Here is a 21,661-nt window from a genome sequence, read left to right as displayed (position 1 = left end):
AAAATTGTTTCTAAAAGCTGAAGGAATGCTGGTCTAGTTTTCTTAAGGTCTAATTTTTTTTAAAAAACTACTCAATTAGTCAAAATTATTAACATTTTGGGATAGTGCTATAGTTTTGTTCCATTTGACTAACAAACCACGCAGTTCTGAAGATATGGTAGAAATATTTTAAGACTAAAAGGTACGTTTAATTCTCCACTTAGCCGCTAAGTCAGTGTTTTTCCAATAATAGGCAGTCTGAGTCAGTCAGTCTGCAGCAATGACTAACAGAGAATTCAATTTTTTATTTTCACACTGTTTATTATGAACAAAGCAGATAGAGCCATTCCTTTCATATTGCTGAAAATAAGGTAAAGAGATCTACCCACAGTGAACAAGAGTTGGTTAACAGGTTTGTATCTGTGCCATTGTCAAATGTCATTGACAGTCTATCAAGAAAATAAGTGGCCATTTGCCTATGCGCCCCATTACTACCACTGCATTAACGATTTTACCTCCGAGTGCAATTGCAGCCAACAAATCACAGGAGCATCAAATATACTCTCTCATCCTGTTTGTCTTTATCTAAATGTCAAGTGTATTTAATACATTGGCTTAACTGGCTGCAACTATGCAACTGCACAATGGATAAATGATCCTCTTTTTGACAAGATTTTGTCACTGTAATTTATTGCAAATATCATTCCTATCCTCTGGGCAGCTTACATCTTATAACAGTGTTTCCCCAAACTTTCCGGACCGGCGGACCAACAGCGGTGGGGATGGCAGGGATGGTTTCGTGTGCACGCTGCTTTCACAAATGCAGATGTGCCTGCACATGCACACACATGAGCGTTCTCCCATCACTTCTGCCACCCAGTTCCAAATAGGCTGCAATCCGGCACTGGGCCACGGATTGGGGGTTGGGGACCCCGTCTTATAAAACATAATACAAGTCGTTAAGTTACAAGAAGTTTTAAATACTGCTTAAGCGTATGATGACAATTTCTTAATAGGCAAAAATCTGTGATTCATTGACCTGGGAAAGAAGATATACATTATATAGTATACACTTAAACCTGGAAAACTGAGACTCCTTTTGCTAAAAATTTAAACTTTCTAAATGAAATAAGGAAAGGAAGAGATAATTTCCCGAAGCCTCTAAAATGGTGCATTGACTTTCCGAATCATTTTATGTACAGAGAGCAAAGCTTCTTAACTTATGACTATGGATTCCATAAGACTTTACAGGAGTCTCTGAACCACCACAATTTCAATTTCTTATTCAAACCAAAAAGGAATGAGCAGTTCCTCAATGAAATTTACTTTGGAGCACAATTAAAGTTTTTATTTGTGCAATCTAAATTTATTTCAAGGTTTTAAGAAACCGGCCATTAATTTTTGCATGAAAAATGAGAGGGTACATTTGTAATGATTACATTTATATTCTGCCTAGGGAAAGAAAATCCACTTCCTGTGCTATAAAATTATCCATATTTTGTGCTCACTTATGCACACTTTTCTGTAGCAGCTTTTAAAACATTCTCAAAGATTAGGAACCATTTGTAATGAATACATGTTTTCAAAATACTGTTACAAACATTAGGTTTAAACGAGGCCCAAGTATTGTTTTTGAGAGCAACTCATTTAAATTCAGTTTAATTATCTGAACTTTATGTCGTTATTCTCAACTGAATAATATTTATTTGGAACAAAAACAAAATGTTATTATTTTTTTGACAAAACAGTCCTCCTTCAAAGGCATTTGATTTAAAGCAGGGGTGTCAAACTCACGGCATCAAGCCATAATCAGGACTCCCCCCCTTCGCTAAACTGAGGGTGGGCATGGCCAGCAGGTGACACATTTGGTCCCCAGGCCATGAGTTTGACACCCCTGATTTAAACCAACCAAGGTTTAAAAGGGACTTTAAAAAAGCCATTCAGTATGGAATATTTTTTGTTTTAAATCCATAATTAATTATAGCATACAAAATACTTCCAGAACATCCAAGATTATTTTTTATATTATCTTAGCCTTGTTTAAGCAGCAATACAGCATATAACATTGAAATACACTTCGTTAGAATGCTACTGATACAAAATTCTAAGTGAGGCCATAAGGCAAGGAACTAAAATAGAAGACACTCAGAAAAACAACCTTGATTTAAACAATACACAATGAGGGAGTGACAGTGGACAGGCTCTGGATATTATTTATTATAAAGTTTTCACTGAAAGGAAATTTTAGGTCACAGAACTTGAACTGAATATGTGCAGGCAGCAACTGATTTAAAAATAGGGAATGCTTTATATAGCGTTCAGTTCCTTCCTGTGGCATCTATCCATTACTTCTCACCACATTCTGCATGGCTACCAAGTCAATGCTAAAATCTTTCTGTACTCTTTTTTTAATTACCTCAACTGAAATGAATCTGTAATCCACTTATCTATCCAAATGTTCTAAGAGTCTATATTCTTGTCCAAGGCTATAGAATTCAATGATTTATTGTCTGATGGCTGTCTCAGACGATTCCTAGAATCTATATACATACCAAGCAATTTGTAATTCTTTTAAGGTTATGCAAATCAATTAGAACTAGAATGTACCACAAAGCACAAATGCTGTATCAGGATCTGAAAAATTATGACAAGTACCAAAATGCAAAGTCAGAAGAAAAAAATTGTTTTGCGTATATTGGACACCTCAAAGAAGTGGAATACAATTTCATCTGATATGAATTTGGTCTTTTTATTGCTACAATTTGGGCTGAATCACCAGGATTCTACGTAAGAGATTGGACTAATCCTGTTGTGTAAATCACGTGTCAGGTTCCGAAGGGTTAATGAAAACATCCAAAGACAGAAACGGTTTGAAATGCAGTTTGTATTCTTCCTTCGGCACGAACTGACCAACAAAGCACTATGGCAATGAATAAATTGTCAGAGCTGCCACCTGGTGCTCCCCACCACCTTTTATAGTTACTTAGTAATTAGGATAACCTGCACCTCGCGCTTGCGCACACCCATCCCCTCATAACCCAAAACAAACACCACCCGGCAATTAATCGTGGATTGTTGTCAGTCAGTTATCACTAGCTTTGTAGATTTATTCAGCTGTTTGTGTAGGAGTGAAGCCTGGTGAGTCTTGGCAGCTGGCCCGGGTTTCTCCCCTGAATGGCAGCTCCAGGCCTCTGGGCTGGCCGGAGCTGACATCATGCATATGCTCTCCTTGGTTATATTTCCAGAATTTAGAATTTATCAATGCATTAAGTGAGAACTTTCAGCTGAGGGAAGAGGAACTGTGATGATAAATCTACACCTCATTAAAATAATGGACTGTTAATATATACTGTCCACACTAAAATAAGCATTTTTTCCCATTAATGGGGCAAAAATAAGATTTTAAAATATTCAGAAAATGGGCAGATGAAGAAATTAAGCTTACATAACGTTTTACCAAAGGAACAATTATATTGAAAACTTTAGGCATTTATGTTTTAACAGAACATATTAATTGTGTTACACTATTCCAGTAGCCATTCCCTCTCAATTGAACTTATAACAGGTCATAAAGTGATATAACGAAGATTAAAAATTAACCTAAATCAACCCCAAAAATGCTTGCATAAACATACTAAGAACTTTTTAAAAAGTTTCTAATACTACTATTTATATTATTGATCAGTATGTAATCCTTATTTTAAAAATAAAGCATTTTTATTAAACAATAAACTGAACCATTGATTTTGCAATGCAAGAATCACAGTAGCAGGATTAATGATTAATGTAAGAGAGTCTACTACAATCTAAGAATTCTGAAAGTGCTTACAAACAAAACTTTATTATTGGAAATAACTTCTGAAAAGCCGTCTTCTATACTTGCAAAACTATAATTATCTCCAGAAAGCTGTATTTTCTTTGTGAGTCCTATCCCATCTACATTTCTAAATTGTTACCAGTAGACAGTAACAATAGCTTTAATGTTACAGTCCATCCTCATCTGCTACAATTTGCAATCATAGGTTGGAAGACAAGAAGCATGGCAGAGAGCTAGTCTCCATAATCTCTTTTTTTCACACGTTTGTTTGTTTGTTTGTTTTATTGGATTTATATGCCGCCCTTCTCCCAAAGGACTCAGGCAGGCGTACAACATTAAAAAACCCATATCACAAAAGTTAAAAGGAAATTAGATAAATATCCAAAAAACCAAACCCAATTAATATGACAATAACATTTTAAAAATTAGATAAAATTAACAGGCCAGGCCGGCTTGCTGGGAAAGCCAACTTTTTAGGGCGTGTCGGAAGGACCAGAGGTCAGGGATTATGTGAAGCTCTGGGGGCAGCTCATTCCAGAGGGAAGGTGCTCCCACAGAGAAGGCTCTCCCCCTGGGGGTCACCAGCCGACACTGTCTGGCCGACGGCACCCTGAGGAGGCCAACTCTGTGGGATCGCATTGGACGGTGGGAGGCTACTGGTGGCAGTAGGTGGTCTCGCAGGTACCCTGGGCCTAAGCCATGGAGTGCTTTAAAGGTCATAATTAATACCTTGAATCGCACCCGCAAAACAACCGGCAACCAGTGCAGACCGCCTAAAAGGGGTGTAACATGGGAGTACCTAGGTACCCCCATGATAACCCGCGCGGCCGCATTCTGGACCAGCTGAAGCCTCCGGGTGCTCTTCAAGGGCAGCCCCATGTAAAGAGCGTTGCAGTAGTCCAGGCGAGAAAGGACGAGGGCATGAGTGACTGTGCACAGAGCATCCCGATCCAGGAAGGGGCGCAACTGACGTACCAGGCAAACCATGAACTAATCAAGAACAAGAATCTCTTTCTTTCACAGCCAGCTAATCATCCATCTGTTCCACAGAATCCATAAGATTACAATCAAGTCTTGTACTTCTGCTTTCTTTGTTATTACTATAGTTCTGCTAGAACTTAACCATAGTAAAGCTATTCTTATGGAAATGTTATTTTTCCTTCTGCTTCCGTAACCCCACATTATTATCATTTCTTCTAACCCAATCTTATCAACAAAAGTAACAGGCTGTAAGATATCTCTTAGTTATCAATTATTTGCTAATGAACAAACAAAACAGGTTTAGTAACATTTCCAAGTTATTTTCTTCACAGTAAAGCTGAAACCAATTCTAGTTTGGAAAAATCATCTTCCAATGTTTTTCAAACAGTACAGACAAAATGAAAATGTTTCTATGTACAGGTAGCCCTCGACTTACGACTATAATTGAGCCCAGAATTTATGTTGCTAAATGAGAAATTTGTTTTGTCCCATTTTATGACTTTTCTTGCCATATTTGTTAAGTGAATCACTGCGGTTGTTAAATTAGTAACACGGTTGTTAAGTGAATCTGGCTTTCCCACTGACTTTGCTTGTCTTGTAAAAGGTGATCACATGACCTTGAGACACTGCAACCGTCATAAATGTGAATCAGTTGCCAAGTATCGGAATCTGAATCACATGACCATGGGGATGCTGCAATGGTCATAAATGTCAAAAATTATCATGTCACTTTCTTCAGTGCAGTTGTAACTTTGAACGGTCATTAACCGAACTGTTGCAAGTTGAGGACTACTTGTATTCAGATACAAAACAACAATATTTTTGTTTTGGTGAAAGTCATTTGATCCAAATTTGCATATGGAATATAGAGTAATTAATACATTTTTAAAAACTTCTGCAATTGAGGTTTCTAACTTTATCCAAATAGGTGTCCTCCAAATGGGCCAGACTCCCAAAATTGCTAGCTGGAAAACTGGAAATTGCAGTCTATCATATTCGGAAGGCATTAAGCTGATAACAGCTAATAGCTTTTAATGGCAATTCTGGCACATTACATTGACAACTTAATGATGCATAGTAAAATGCTTTTATCATTCTCTCCTAAGTGCTTTTTAAATTTCACAAAAAAATTGTCAAATTATATATCTAGCCACATAATACTGTGTTAATAGAAAGAGAGAGATATGTAGGCATTCTGTAATTCAGAGGCCCCCCAACCTTTTGGGTACCAGGGAGCGGTTCCGTGGAGAGATTTTTCTGCAGGTTGGAGTTGAGGGTGTTGCATGCTCTCCTGCATCCCACGGATGGGGCTTCGCTTATTTGCGCGGCATGCCGCAGCCTGATTCCAGTCCACCAACCAGAGGTTGGGGGGCCCTGCTGCAATGACACATTATAGTCATTTGCTTATATATGCCAGATGTGATCATAAGGAAATATATTAGGAAGTTGGCTCATTAAAATCAATAGTTTTTGCTTCGCAGTAAATTAGATTCATACGGGATACTTCACTCATTTTCAGTTTCCTTTTATCAATGAAGATTCAACCATATTCAGTGTATTTGGAAGAACAGGATAGAACAGAACAGAAACCAAGCCATGATGGATACAAATAAGCACAAGTAAAGGAGGAAGACCAGAGATCAAGGTGCTATCAGCCTTACCCATTGTTGCTGTTGCTGGAGCTCTCTGATGGTATTCTCAGCTTGCTCTAGTTTAGTAATGGCCTCATCACTCTGTTGTTTGATGGTGGCCAACTCCCGTTTTGTAAGATAGTTTTCCTCAGCTTCCTGGGCCCTCGTCACTTGTCCCTTAGGACATAATTTTCTTTTTAAAGCAATTGGAAGATCGATCCAGGGAAGACCGAGAGTTTTACATATTTATTCTGCTGTACAGTTAAGTTCTTGCAAATTGTCACATAAGTGTTAACAGCCAATACATCAATTTAGTAAATTAAAGCAGTTTAGTTACTGCACCACCTTAAAATGTTTAGTATCCTTAAGCAAGGTCAGCTGTGTACCTGCATTCAGTTGAACTCTGTTCATGCATTTATTACTTCATTTGTGCATGCACGTCTGTTACAAGTTCATAGTAATCTACAGAATTAGTGGCAAAAGATGAGAGCCCACCAATGATTAAGAATCCTGGATGTTATTAGAAGTAACATGCAGGCATGTGCTTAAATATTATCTGATATAGCACAATTGCTCAATTAATTACAGTAAACATTTCATATGAAAATGCATGTAGTTATCCATGCACTAAAAATAGAAAGCTAAGGGCTTGTTTGGTAGCAGAAAAAATAATTAGTGTGAAATACTAAAGTAGTATACCTGTATCAATCTATCTGCCAAGGAAGCACTTTCCTACAAAAAGGGAAAAAAATTCAGACAGAAATAAGAGAAAGGAGAAACGAAGCAACAGAGTAAAAACAGAGAATTATGCTCAAATTTTACCTACTTTCCCAATACAATAAAGTTAAAGCATGCATTTTCCAATAGTCAAATCTTTCAGTAGCATAGGCTAATTGATTTTGAAAAATAACATATTTTTACATTTTTCTTTAAAGTTCAATAGTTCCTTGCATAGATAATTCTGCAGTTACGTGTAGAATATATTTGATCAAAGTGTTACAAACTGAAAGGAGGCATAATCTGAGCATATTTTAAAACTGTGACTACCCAAGAAAAGTGGAACTACTTTTGCTAAACAGGATTTAAGGAATAAGAATTCAGTAATGAAAAAGTATGAAGACCTGAAGTATACAAATGAAATCAGGCTAATTTTAGCCAAATCTGGCTAATTTATCATTTACAATGGAAGAGAACTTTCAGAGTAATTCAAATATTCTGTCATTTTTTAATTTAGAAACATCCACCTTAACCACAAATGTATCAGACATTTCTACCTAGAAATACAGCAACTCGGAACAAGATAAATCAGCAGAGCCACATGCAAAATTTGCTTTAAGGAGCAAAGGTCACAGCTAAATGAAAATGTGTTTGTACTAGCAAATTAGATTAGATAAACTTCTGGATATGTACAGATTATGGAAAATTCATACTGTAGACAATATATTCAAGATAATTTGAGATTTTAATCTTTTTCTAAAGTGATATGATTTAGGAAGGCAATTTCCATCCTACTTTGTGAGATCCAAAACATAAACTTTTAGTAACAAGTAATATTTCCTCAGAACATACTAAGGACGATTCTCGTTATGGGGAATAGCCATATCCTAGGGAAGAACGACAAAGTTTTGGGATCAAGAACTAAACTTGTATGGCTCTTTTACTTTTTGAAATATTTTTTTTTAAAGAGCTGTGATTTAAGTATCAGAAAAAAGGAATCTTATCTATTCCCACTGAATATCTATCAGAGAAGGAAGGATGGGTTATATTTCATGCTATGAGTGGCAACAAGCTTTCTACAGCTGAGGAGGCGGCTCTCAATGATATCATATTGATAAGACACCAAAATACATTAAAAATATTCAAAGAAGGTACTAGCTAATCATTCAAGAACACTTCCTGAATCATAGCCCTCCCTAGGGATATTGACTTACCTAGATTTAAAAGCTAGGCATAACAAGATCTATCCTAGAAGACGAGCACCCATACTTACTAGGCTCTCGTTACTTTTCAAGCTTTCCTAAAATGGAGACGGGTCTCTAAAAAGCTTGTAAGAATGTAGCGTGACATAATTTATACATAGGATGGAAAAAAGGAATATTAGCCCTTAGATCAGGGATCAGCAACCCGCAGCTCTGTAGCCGCAAGTGGCTCTTTCATCCCTCTGCTGCAGCTCCGTGTCACTGGTCAGCACCACAATTTTGAGAGGACCTTCCCGGGGGGGGGGGGGGAAGCACTGTGTACCAGGAGGAGATGCTATGACAAAAGGTGGGTTTTCCAGTTGGCTCCACAACTGATAGGGCTTTCAGTTAGGACAGGTAGAGGAAAAAGGATGCTGGGCTAGGAGGAGACTATGGGGGAACCGGAGTTCCAGTTGGCTCCAGAATTGAATGAGGGGCTTCCAGTTAGGACCTTTGTGGCTCTTTGAGTGTTTAAGGTTGCCGATCCCTGCCTTAGATCTTTTGGGTTAAGCTTTGTAAGAACCAACAGATTTTCTTAATCTGAGACCATTCAGAAATATGCCAAATAAAAGAAGTTCAAGAACATTTCAAGATGAACGGCAGACCCTAAATTCTACTTACTGCTAGGTTTTTTAAAATATATTTTAGGGGCTGGGAGCAAGATTTGATTAGACTGAATTAGATATTTCCATCATATATTTAATCTGATTACATTTTTTGGCTACTACAGAAACCTTAAGAACAGATGTGTGAAAACCACTTCATTCTACTTTTAAAACCATAGTGAGCAATAGCTTCATCTTATTTGGGACAAAATAATAAACCTCCTCTGCTAATAGGAAACTGAATCACCACTGCTTAGGCATAGAGCAGAAAATTCGGATAGATTCTCTAATTCTTGCAGTTATTGCTGCCTCTATTAATAAGAACAAAATAAAATTCTGCCCCAAAAGTAAACATTTGAAAAGTGATGATAGCATTATAAAAGCAGGAACATTGAAGAAACAGAATATTTTTGACCATTTCCTTATGCTTCAGATTTTCTGCTGTTCTTGATATAAGTACCAGGCCAATATGAGCTATTAATCATAGCTTTCACCCCTGGGAAACGTTCAGTTTATTTCCACAATCCCAAGGAAAGTAGGGTTTTTCAGATTGCCCTCTCATTGGTAAATATTTCACACCACAAGTTTATTTACAGTACCTTCTGCAGATTAAAATAAGGGGATCGAAGTCGAACAAATATCTGGCATGACACAACCCAATTATGTACATTTTAATCCATATTTTCTAACAATGCTGCATCAAGAATTTAAATGATATATACAACACTTCATTTTTAAAAATAAACTGTTATCGTTGCTATTCTTCACCTCACTGAGTGTTACATAATTATGCTAGGTCCAGTTATTTCTGTTCAAATACATTTTCATCTTCACCTTCATACAACTGCCTGACACAATTTTTTCCTTCATTAAGAACTTGATTCTGACACTGTTACTTGCACTCTTCTCTCTCCCTCCCCCCCTTCTGAAAATTAATGAAACAGGCTGATTTTGGAACATACTTGATCCTCTAACTGTCAAGAGGAAAAAAGCATGGCTCATAGAAAAGGATCCAATTTTCTAAAACGATTACGTGTCATTCTTTATATGTCTACAGTACATCTAGGAATTAAAGGATGAGGCAAAATGGGAGACAGTTACTTGATCTTATTAGAATTTACCAATATTTGGATAGAGAGACATAATTAATTTGGAATTTGACAGAAACTCCATTCTTCACAGTTCTTCAAAGGAAAAGATAGCTATTCTGGTCTTAAAAATCTAGAAGTGCCTTGAGTCGCTATGGGCGAATAGGCGGCAATATAAATTTAATAAATATATAAATAAATGAGTGAGTATATTTACAGCAGTATGAGGGGAAAATAAAGTTCTTCATTTAATTTAAGCATAATTCAAGCAAAGATTTAATGAACAATTGACAAATGATGTAATTCACCTGTGTTTTATTTTCTGTGATAAGCTAGGAGCAAAAACAAAATTTCTAAAAATAATTCAAGTTTGAAAAAAATAGACAGCAGCTAGACAGGTTTGTCATATTTTCTCAGTTAATTGTAAGTACCAAATTTAGGTGGAACAATTATTACACAAATGCGAAGAATTCTTTTCTTAATGCACAGTAGAATATGACTTGGTTTCCTTTTTGTAAGAAGACTACCTGAAGATGCCAACTGTCGAGTGTTGTCCATTGTAAATATACTTTAATTCCCCTCTCCCAGTGAATTCCATGATAACCACGCTTACGTTTTCGTACAAAATGGCAACTACATGTATACTTTAAAAAAATCAAATCTTATTATGAAATCCCATCAATACAAAGAACAGAAATAATACCACATATTAATCTTCATGCAGCTATTCTCTTATTAATAAAATGTTTATAACTAACATAATTCAGGCTTCAGTTTCTTGGACACTTACTTTTTCTAGCGTTTCAATTCGCTGTTTTAAGAGCCTGTTTTCTGTTCTCAATCTCTGAAAATCAAGCAAAACTGTAAAGAACATTATCTGAAATATTTATCAAATAACTTCTATTTTCTGAAACTGAAGGAGGTTAATGTTTTTAAAAAGAATATGGGTCGTTCTGTAGACTGCAAGGCTTATAACAGCTGTTAGACTCAAAGCTAGATGCTTCTCAGTATTTCCTCAAAGGGGAAAACAGACTCCTGATGTATCTCATACCCCGCTCCTTTCTAATGATGCAAAGTTATAACATTTTGTAAGCCTCCCAGAGCCGCTTCAAATAACAAGATGGGCGGCATATAAATTTAATAAACAAACAAATAAATATGCAAGCTGATATGTCAGTGATCATCAGGGAAGTTACAACTTAATTCAGAATTGCTTACAACTACTGTATTTTTCGAGTATAAGATGCGCCTTTTTTCCTCAAAAAAGAGGCTGAAAATCTGGGTGCATCTTATACACTGAATACAGCATTTTTTGCCTCCTGAAACTCCGCCCCCTTCACCAAAATGGCCATGCATAGCTTGTAGGAGGCTTTCAGAGAGCTCCTGGGAGCTGGGGAGGGCAAAAATGAGCAAAAAAAGGGCCATTTTTAAACTCATGTTTGCCCCCCCCCATGAGCACCTACAAGCCTCCTAAGGGCTATTCATGCCCTGTTTTGGGGGGGGGGAAACAGGGTTGTTTTTGCGAAAAATGGGCCGTTTTTGGGAGGTTTGCAGAGTGCAAAAACTTTTTTTTTTCAATTTGCCTCTTCAAAACCTTGGTGTGTCTTATACTCCGGTGCATCTTATACTCCGAAAAATACGGTAGATTTTAAATATGGTACTCAAAACCAACACTATGGATACTGCTTGCTTTCTCATTAAAATATATTCAGATGTGCATGTATTAAATTTAAATGTTACATTTTCTATTAAACTCAGGCATATAGTAGAAAGATATTTTGCTTTTGCTAGAGTCCTTGTTTATTCATTTATAGCAACTGCATTCACACCTTTATTCCAAAGGTCTTAAAACAATGGATTCTTGATTTTTCCTTTTACATCACATCTCGCACAATATTAGTCTCAGTGCTCTTCTGGCAGAAGATAATTTTGAACTAATTCAAAATGAAACCTAATATTCAAACCATTTATAAAACACTGATTCTCAGAGCTACTTCTGAATTAGCATAATTCTGTTAACTTCTGTATTTCCTGTTATATTCATCAAAAAATTTTTTTTTTAAAACCTACAACAGGATCCTAAAAATGGCTATATTAAAAAAAACCAAAAAACAAAAACAAAAACAAATGAAATAAACCCCAAAAATATAGACTTCATGTTTTGTAATAATCCTGTCCAATCTGTTTTTTTATTACACAAGTAATAAAAATTCCTATTACCTTGCTCGGATAATTAACTACTTACCTTAATTTCAACTTGTTCTTCCATTTCCTTTGTTTTTATAGTAGTATATTCTTTTTCTAGCCTAAAGAATATTGAAAGACATAATCTCTTTTTAATAATATGTAACTGTACTTACTAGTACTTATTATTGTTCGTATTAATTTGTATGAGACATCAGTGGCTATGGGGAGGCAGGGGTGACCAAGAAATGAAGGTTAGATAATGGCCAGAAGAATAGGCCCTATAGAGAGAAAATGAAGGTGCCTACATTTTCTATCTAGGGATGAGAATAAACTCTTGGTTATACGACTGGCAAATAAATTGATTTTCTAAAAACATCTATATAATAAAATCCACACATTTATGTAGAAAGTGAATGACATAATTCAATCATTCACCTCTTTGTAATAATACCGTGTTTCCCCGAAAATACGACATGTCCTGATAATAAGGCCATGCACATTTTTCTGGTGGGCAAAAATATAAGCCCTCCCACGCAAATAAGCCCCCTGGACAATCCCCCACCTCCCGTCAGGCAGAGTGCCACTCACCAACCTAGCGGTGTCCCGAAGGTGCCAAGTCGTGAGAACCGGGGAGGGAGGCAAAAGTGATCGTGTTGCTTGGGGCCTTCGTGATACCGCTAGGTTGGTGAGCAGTGCTGTGCCCAGCTGAAGAGGGGGGTTGCCGGCGGCTGCTCTCTTGCGAGTGGGCTCCCAAAGAGCCGGGCACAGCCTCATGGGCGAACAGCCATGAAGCGATCATGCTCACGAGCAGCCACCTGGCAAACCCCCTTTCCAGCCCTGCAGAGCGCCATTCACTGGCATTTCGAAGGCGCCATGCCGGGGAGCCAGGCGGTGGCAAACAGGCGCTCAGCGATAACCCTAGAACAGGAACTTGGCGATAACCCTAGCTCAGTGAATGGCGCTGTGCCCGGCTGGAAAGGGGGTTTGCCAGGTGGCTGCTTGTGAGCATGGTCGCTTCATGGCTGTTGTGTTGCGCTGCTGCGACAGTGGAACACAGCCATTCACCCATGAGGCTGTGCCCGGCTCTTTGGGAGCCCGCTCATGATAGAGCAGCCGCCCGGCAACCCCAAAACAATAAACCCTCCCCTCATAATAAGGCCCAAGCCATATTTTGTGAGTAAAAAGAAAATAAAACCCTGTCTTATTTTCGGGGAAACACGGTAGCATGGTGGCATTTTTAAAGAAAAGAAATACTTACTTTTTCATCTTTTTTGCATTATATTTAATTTGGTAAGCCATTTGGATTAACTTGTCTGGTCCACCATCAAATTGATGTGGAACAACCTTTTGAAAGTGCTAGAAAGAAAATGAAAGCATAGAGTCAGAAATGAGAAATATGGATTTATACTCCATGTGTCAAGTAATAGAGTACAATGTTGTATTTAGCTTACCTGTAACATCCCTTCCATGTCAAGTTGCATTAATTCTGCTTGATTCATCTGAAGCAGTGCCACGCCAACCCGAAAAACAATCTCAAAACCCTGTAAATAATATCATTATTATTTTTTTCAAACTCATATTTGTAATGCTTATTATTTAAGAATTTTTAAAATAGCCTTACATTGATCTATTTATTGGAAAATGACACTAAACTTAATTAACAATCCATTATAAATGGGGATTTGAATTCAGCTTCCCCAGAAACACAAAATGTTAGCCATCATCTAATTTGATAGTCATGATAGCTTACCTCAGACATAAATATATCAAATATTCTTGTTGCAATTGGTAGTGGGAAAGATGTAAGAAAAATAGTTAAGAACCAGGAGGACGCATACATAGAAGTATGGAAACTCTGGGCCTGGAAATGCATGAAAAGCTCCGGAAGTTGCTCCTGAAAGAAGAAACAAATCAAATAGTTGCTTTCAATAATGTTTCGGAAATATGTATTTTAAAATATTTTACATAGTTAGACATTGGAATTTGAAATCCAATCTGGAGGACTTCATATGTCATTAGAGATTATTATTAGAGATTATTAGAGATAAAATCATTAGAGATTATTTAAAAGTACATTAAACCATTTTATGTCATTATAATTAGAAATGAAGCAGTTATCTCATTAAAACATTTTACATAGGGAACATGTTAAAAATATAAAAAACAATGTATTAAAGATCATAGATAACAGTATTATTGCTTTCCACATTCTATGCTATGGCATTTCTATGCAACTATTGAATCCTTTTTGCAATTGATTAATGCTTATGCACTCATCTTTTTAAAACTACTGCTTAACAATACCATAGATATGGGCGAGAGATAACAGATTTTTTTTAATGTACCTGTATCATGGATTCAAACTGATACATACAAAGGCCCAGCTCAGCCATACTTGGTTTGAAGAGTTCTCGAAGTCGATAATCTTGCATTAATTTAAAAAATACACAGAAGGCTTCTTCCTCTGGCATCTATTTTGAAGGAGATTACAATCACAGCTTAACCTTCTTACTGTAGTTACAAGCACTTCAAAAGTTCACAAGACGTTTTCAACACTACTTAATTGCAGGTGTAATTCAAGAGATGCATCTGGAAAAAATTACACCTGCCAAGCCTTTAACAAGATGTGTTAAACTGCAGCACTATATATTTATTGCAGTATCTAAAGAAATGAAGAAATAACACTGTTGGTGTTCTCAGGTACTTACAGCCTCCCTATGTACGGTAAGCAAATGGCAACACAGATGTGAACGGGGCTCCTCTTTCTTCTATCAATTTGAGTAAATATGTTCTGCGATTAACATACAATCCTGGGTCTTTCTACACTAGACTTCTAACACTAATAATTTCTTGGCAATAAAAAACATTGTAACCAATCTTTCTACTATTATCTAATACAGTGCTCGCATAAAGCACCTTTGGAATTGATGTTATCTGTGACCTCATGTTGGGGAAAAAATCCCTTTGATTTATAATCAAACCACATACAGTTATGGTTTAGTATCTTTCTGAATGAGATTATATACGTCTTGCTGGAAGATGTTACAATTCTCTAGAACAGTGGTTCTCAACCTTCCCAATGCCGCGACCCTTTAATACAGTTCCTCATGTTGTGGTGACCCCCAACCATAAAATTGGTGTCTCGGTTCCTAAGACCATTGAAAATATGTGTTTTCCGATGGTCTTAGGCGACCCGTGTGAAAGGGTCGTTCAACCCCCGAAGGGGTCCCGACACACAGGTTGAGAACCACTGCTCTAGAAATCTTCTCCCATAGAAGACCTATTTCTATATTCTAGAACAACCCTTTAAAGAAAAAAAGTCAGATGTAATGAGATTTTCTTCCTTTTAGCAAACAAATACATAGTTGCCTGCAGAAGAGAAATGAACATCATCTTCAAACCTTGACTCAACCCCAACAACTTAGGAGTGTGACTTGAAATATATATACATCTGTGATAAATTATGACAACTCCCAATATGAGGCTGTTCTAACTTGTAAATATTGCCCCTCTTTTTATTATTACTCTCTTACTTTAAATGAAGTAGTAGAATGTCAAAATAACATTTGCAATAGGAGGGTCTTTCTTCCTACCTGCATAAGGAGCAGACCAACAATAAAAGCACTTCCTTGGCAGTAACCAACCTCACGATCCACTAAAGAATATGCCTAGAAAAAATTAATAAGAGGGTAACATTTAAAAAGAATAATGAATAACCACATTGACTTTCCCAAATAACCTTAATGCTTTCTATCTTCAGAAGTGAAGGTGCGAATGCCACTAAGGTGCTACAGATTATACCCCAACATTTCCGGGTTGGCAGCCTGGAGCAGGAGGAGGGGGAAAAGGGGGGAAGATTTTGTGGAGGGGCAGGGGCATATGTGTGTGCGGGCCCATGACATTTGGGACGACGCTCATGCAAGTGGGCCTGCGAGTGCCTGCAACAAGACTCAAATGAGTGAGCCCGCAAGTGCCTGCGATGACACTCGCGTGAGTGGGGCTGAACAACCCACGATGCTTGCAGTAATGCTCGTGCGAGTGGGGCCGCTCCATGCTGCCGGTTGGCAACTACACTACGACCCAGTAAGACCCAGTTTCTAACTTATTATGAGATAAGTAACTGATTTACAGTTTTATACAGATAATATAATAGTAAATTACATATTTAAATTTTGAAGGATGTTAAATAAAATTCATTTTAATAACTTTTAAAATTTATTCAATACAATTCAGAAAAATGTCCGTGCTCCATGACCATAACTAATTAGGATCCCAAGCACCATTATTCCTTATATGTCAGAAAAGAGACAACAGTATAGAACAAGGCTTGCTCCATGTCACTATCTTTCAATGCATGTTTAATAATATTAGCTAGTTCAAGCTACAGATTATATGACAGCTTCCTACATTCTAGTCATTATGTTTCAGAGTTACAATTCAATTTATTTTCTTAAAACAAATTAATTTCTCCTTTAGTTAGTTTCATATTAGCCAGCAGATGTACTATAAAGAAAGAAAAATGTTTTCAATTATAACAAAACATCCAATTTGCTACATAAGACTAGCTACTATCCTGCTGATATACTATTCAAAAGGAAACAGCAGTCAGAAATATTTCAATACAATTATATAGATCAGTGATGGAGAGCCTTTTTCTTATGGTGTGCCAAAATTGTGCGTGCGCATGCGCACACCAATTCAATCACCTCCCACCTGAGCATGCGCACAACACACCCCACACACGCCTGCACGCACGATCCCTCCCCGTGCTCCATAGGCTTTCCTGAAGCCTGGAGGCTTCCCCCGGCCCCCCGGAGGCCACCCAGAAGCCGGAAATGGATTGTTTCCCAACTTCTGGTTGACCCATTGGAGCCACTTTTCGCATTCTGAGGGCGAAAAACGGCCCCAACGGGCCAACCGGAAGTTTGGAAACGATCCTTTTACGGCTTCCGGAGGGCCTCTGGGGGAGGCTGTTTTCACACTCCCCAGGCTTCAGGAAAGATTATAAAGCCTGCGGAGGGCGAAAAAGAGACCCAACCGGAAGTTCGTTCCCAAGGCTTTCCTGAAGCCTGGGGAGGGCAAAAATGGCCTCCCCAGCCCTCCGGAAAGGTGAAAATCAGCTGGTTGGTGCAAGCGCACCGGAGCTGACGCTGGCATGCCAGCAAATATGGCTTCATGTGCCACCTGTGGCACGCATGCTATAGGTTCACCGTCATGGATATAGTTATAGAATAAAGTCATGGACAGTTTACAAGTTTATTGCTTTGGTTGTCTTAGGGATCTACTGCAGATGTGCTAACTTTTCAACAATAGTTAATTCTGTCTCGAATATCAGAAGTTTTAATTGAAACTGTGAAGTGTTTTTTGTGCTTTCTAAAGGTCACATTTTTATTCCAACATTTCACTTATATAATTTTTCATTTACAGATGAAAATGTCTTTCTCACATAGCTATATACAACGCAGGTTAAAAGTTCATGGATTCTGAATCATTTGTCTCAAGACAAATATGGTTGAAATCCAACAAGTCAAGAGAACGCTGTCTGGGGAAAATTTACCAAAGTAGGAGAGTGCAATCTTCATAACTTTGAGGATTGTACCCATAAGAGTGTCAAGGACCTATTTTTAAGAGGGATTTGGAGACATGAAAAGATTGCATTAAGCATCTAAAATCTTAATTCTATGTAATATACAGTGGGACCTTGGGTGCTGACAGTAAACCATTCCAGGACTTCAGTCGGGACCTGATTTGGTCGTGACCAGAAACAAGACTGACTGCGCATGTGTGCACACACAAAAAATGGTACGGCAGGGAAAATCGCCATGGCTGTATTTATTCGTCACCCGAAGATGTGTTCATTAGCGGATTTTTCAGCTGGCATCTGAATTATTCGTGATCTGAGCCATTCTGGACCCAAGGTCCCACTGTAATGAATGTATTAACACTATAGCTATGGCTATCTGGATCTGGATATCTTCCATCTTTAATCCTAAATGGGGTCATACTGCCCCCATTTGGACTGGCATCACACTTGGGATTCTTCCTGGACCACAATTCCTACTCAAGCAGCAGGTGGCAACCATGTCTAGAAAAGTTTTAGCCGAGAATTACTTTAGTTTGCCATTTGAGCTCATATCTGGACTGGGAGATCCTTAGTCCTTCATGCTTTGGTGATCTCATATTTCAACCACTGCAATATACTTTACCTAAGAGTGCCCCTGAAGACCATTGGAAGCTATGGCTAGTCCAAAATGCAGCAGCAGGTGCAAATTATTGGGTGTCTCAATATGTTTAAGTAAACACATTGATTACTAGCCTAGGTGCAGATCAGTGTGCTGCTTATCACCTATAAAACTCTTAATGGCAGTCTAGTTATTTGAAAGATGTCTGTTTAGTTGCTGCTTGTCCTATATGATCCATCAGTGTTCACCTTCCATCAAGTAGGATCCAAAAAATGAGCCCACTGTATCACAGAGACTGACCCCTGGAATGACATCTTCTTAGTACAGTGTTTCTCAATCTCAGCCCAGAGGAATTCTGAGAGTTGGAAGTTCCCACGTCTTAAAATTGACAAGGCTGAGAAACTTTGCCCTAGAGATGTGTACATCCTGCACCTGACTTTAGTTGGATGAGCACCTAACACCAAGCCACCTTTTTTCTACTCCTGGTCCAAAACAATTACCGCCTCATTTTTAGTGAAGTTTAAGGAAGTCTTATAATAATGTCCCATAAATACTTTCCTTAGCTATTACCCACATGGTACAGAAAAGCAAGGCAAATCACTGTGCTTTATTAATTATACACACTAAAACAAGAATCCCTCAATAAGATTGAAAGATTCTAGAATACTGTATCAGCAAAGACTGGGTATTAGATGGACAAAGCCTTTTCCTCATCTCCAGCATCTAATATTCAGAAGCAAATGAGCATTAACAATAATATTTATATGGAGAGAGTAAACCTTTTTATTATTCATGAATACATTAGGTTGCTAACTTACCTTCATGACATTAAATAAAACTTCCTGCCCAAGGCTATCTTTTTCTTTAAAAAAGTCGTGTTCAGGATATGTTCTAGCAATATCTCTTCTTATGAGCTTTTCACAAGGCGAAGTCATTTTCAAGAGTTCTGAATATTGATCCTTGATTGTCATATTTTGAGCTGTGCACAAAAGTTGCCACACTATTGCTCGGAAGTGATGTGGTATCCCTTTTCGAACAAGTTCCTAAAGCAATAATATATATATATATATATGTATTTAAAATTCTGATGAGCTTTCCTTATGGACAAAGTTTGCGTCTCTCTACAAGGTTGTGAAAATTGAAATCTACCCAATAATCCTAGAATTTTTTTAAAAAATCATCAGCTAAATGCAAACCAAATGACTTACTATAGTTAAAATTCTTACATTATTGTTGTCTTATTTATTTTATTCTTATTTGCATCCCGCCTTTATTATTCTTACAAATCATTGAAGGCAGCAAACATAGCCAACACACCTTCCTTCTACTATTTTTCCCATAACAAAAACCCTAATACTGAATAACAACACTCAACAAACCTTAATCTGTTTCTCTTTCTTTTTGCGTACATCATCCCATTCATTTACTATTCTCCCCCAGAGGATCCAGGAATCTTCTTCAAGATGGCTAAGATTGCTAGAAGCCGATGAGCTAGACACAAGTGAGGAGCCACTGTTTCTTCTTGATCCATTTACTGATCTCAATGATTTGCTGTCAGTCTCCAGCAATCTGGGGGGGAAACACAAAATGGGTTTCTTGACTGTCAAAATATTCAACACATTGCTCTTTCATTCATAGAAAATGACTGTAAGTCAAATTCTATTTTCTTGCATAGATTTCATTTGTTATATTTTGACTGTATAACAGAATTGACTATGTACAAGGCGTTTCTCAAACTACAAGCATATTTAACTTTTTTTTATAAATGAACTTTAATGCCTTTGATTAAACAGAACAAAAAAAACACTTTTTATGCATGTATTTATAAACTACTAAAATTGTTGTCTGCTTGTAACCTTCAATTAGCTCAAACAATGCAAGGGCATAGGACAAACATTTCTGAATCAAAGTACTGCAAATCTGTTAAGTTAAACAATGCATACACAACGTTCATGTTACTCCTGGGTAATAGAAATGTTAAGGCTCTTCAAACTAGTTGTATTCACAAAGTTGTGATGGCTGCAGGTTTCTGCAGTTAGTTGCAGTCACATGATCATGCTGTCCGATGTTCCCTGCCAGCTTCTCACAAGCAAAGTCAATGGGGAAGTTAATGCGGTTCCCACTCCCACTGCTTTTTTGGCTTCCCATGATCATTCTATTTCTTGATATAGGTAAGGAAATATCTCTGAAAGAATGACCTAATGGCTCATAGGTTGTCTAATTATATTTACATGCATGAGACGCATATTACATATTATAATATGTATTATAAATTCTTCACAGAAATTTCAATGAAATATGACTATATTTAATTGTAATCATCATCTACATCTAATTTAGGTATATAAGAGTCACTTTGAACTGCAAGATAGGTGGCGCATACATTTAATAAATAAGTAAATAAACAAAAAAAACCTTGTTCATAAATCGCAAGCAACTTCAGCTTTTTGATTTGAACAATCAGTATTGGAAAGAACAAGCATATGATGAATTCTCTAGCAATAAGAATGACATGGGAGAATCAATTTGCATTGCCCAACTATCAATTCCCATATAATAGGTAAATAGTTCAAAAGAACATGATCATGCAAGTCAAGTTAACATTATTTCTTCCCAGAAATATATTAATACATTTATAACATCTAATAATTTTAGGGCATTGCAAAAAATGTATGTTTTAATGAGCTGCCCAGAATTGTTGGGAGTCAGGTAGCATTCAAATCTGGTTAATCAATAAATAAAGCATGATACTCACTGCATTTCCAACAATAGTGATTTATCTTTTCATACAAACATACATAGTAATTCAGTAAATCCAAAATATCATTTATGTAAAAAAAAAGCAATAGTCTAAGAACTTCTGACATTTTTGATACCAATATTAAAGTGCTTTCCCACCTTTAGGCAAATGCACTTTTTAAAATCACTGCATTAAATTTATTGATAACGAATATTTCTAAAGACTAATTGTGGGATTTTTTTTACCAGAAAGGATTTGGTGATCACTTCTAATAATTTAGCTGAATCTAGAATTGAAAGTGCCGCTGGTCTAAACATTAATAGATGTTGTACTAGAAAAATTGCACTAACATAGAAAATGGTTAAAAGAAACCCATCACCCAATGATTGATCTAATGTAAAGATCACAGCTTCTATTCAATTCTTCCACCTCACCCTTGAGAGCAGGGATGAAATGCTCTGAAGTTGGCTACCGGTTTGCTTAGTGCGCACAT

At 37.1% G+C, this 21,661-nt stretch overlaps 3 protein-coding genes across 6 annotated transcripts in view; 1 reads left to right on the top strand and 2 right to left on the bottom strand.

Annotated features, from left to right (window-relative positions):
- DIPK1A (divergent protein kinase domain 1A) overlaps window positions 1–21,661 on the bottom strand; it is a 263,262-nt gene that overhangs the window by 131,470 nt on the left and 110,131 nt on the right. The window lies entirely within an intron of this gene.
- The window catches only part of RPAP2 (RNA polymerase II associated protein 2), a 300,695-nt gene that overhangs the window by 197,815 nt on the left and 81,219 nt on the right, over window positions 1–21,661 (top strand). The window lies entirely within an intron of this gene.
- EVI5 (ecotropic viral integration site 5) overlaps window positions 1–21,661 on the bottom strand; it is a 79,427-nt gene that overhangs the window by 34,079 nt on the left and 23,687 nt on the right. For 3 of the 4 annotated variants that reach the window (XM_081949575.1, XM_081949574.1, XM_081949576.1), the window contains 11 exons: window positions 19,808–19,997; window positions 19,247–19,471; window positions 15,840–15,914; window positions 14,592–14,717; window positions 13,997–14,140; window positions 13,698–13,787; window positions 13,505–13,602; window positions 12,305–12,365; window positions 10,850–10,903; window positions 7,108–7,140; window positions 6,439–6,585 (listed from right to left, as the gene is read on the bottom strand). In XM_081949575.1, coding sequence (XP_081805701.1) covers window positions 6,439–6,585; window positions 7,108–7,140; window positions 10,850–10,903; window positions 12,305–12,365; window positions 13,505–13,602; window positions 13,698–13,787; window positions 13,997–14,140; window positions 14,592–14,717; window positions 15,840–15,914; window positions 19,247–19,471; window positions 19,808–19,997 — 1,243 coding nt within the window. The remainder of the gene's footprint in view (window positions 1–6,438; window positions 6,586–7,107; window positions 7,141–10,849; window positions 10,904–12,304; window positions 12,366–13,504; window positions 13,603–13,697; window positions 13,788–13,996; window positions 14,141–14,591; window positions 14,718–15,839; window positions 15,915–19,246; window positions 19,472–19,807; window positions 19,998–21,661) is intronic. The other variant, XM_081949577.1, reaches the window with a different exon arrangement.

The sequence above is a fragment of the Natrix helvetica genome, assembly GCF_964273705.1.
Source record: "Natrix helvetica genome assembly, chromosome: 3".
Taxonomy (NCBI): domain Eukaryota; kingdom Metazoa; phylum Chordata; class Lepidosauria; order Squamata; family Natricidae; genus Natrix; species Natrix helvetica.
This window is presented reverse-complemented; position numbering and strand designations above follow the sequence as displayed.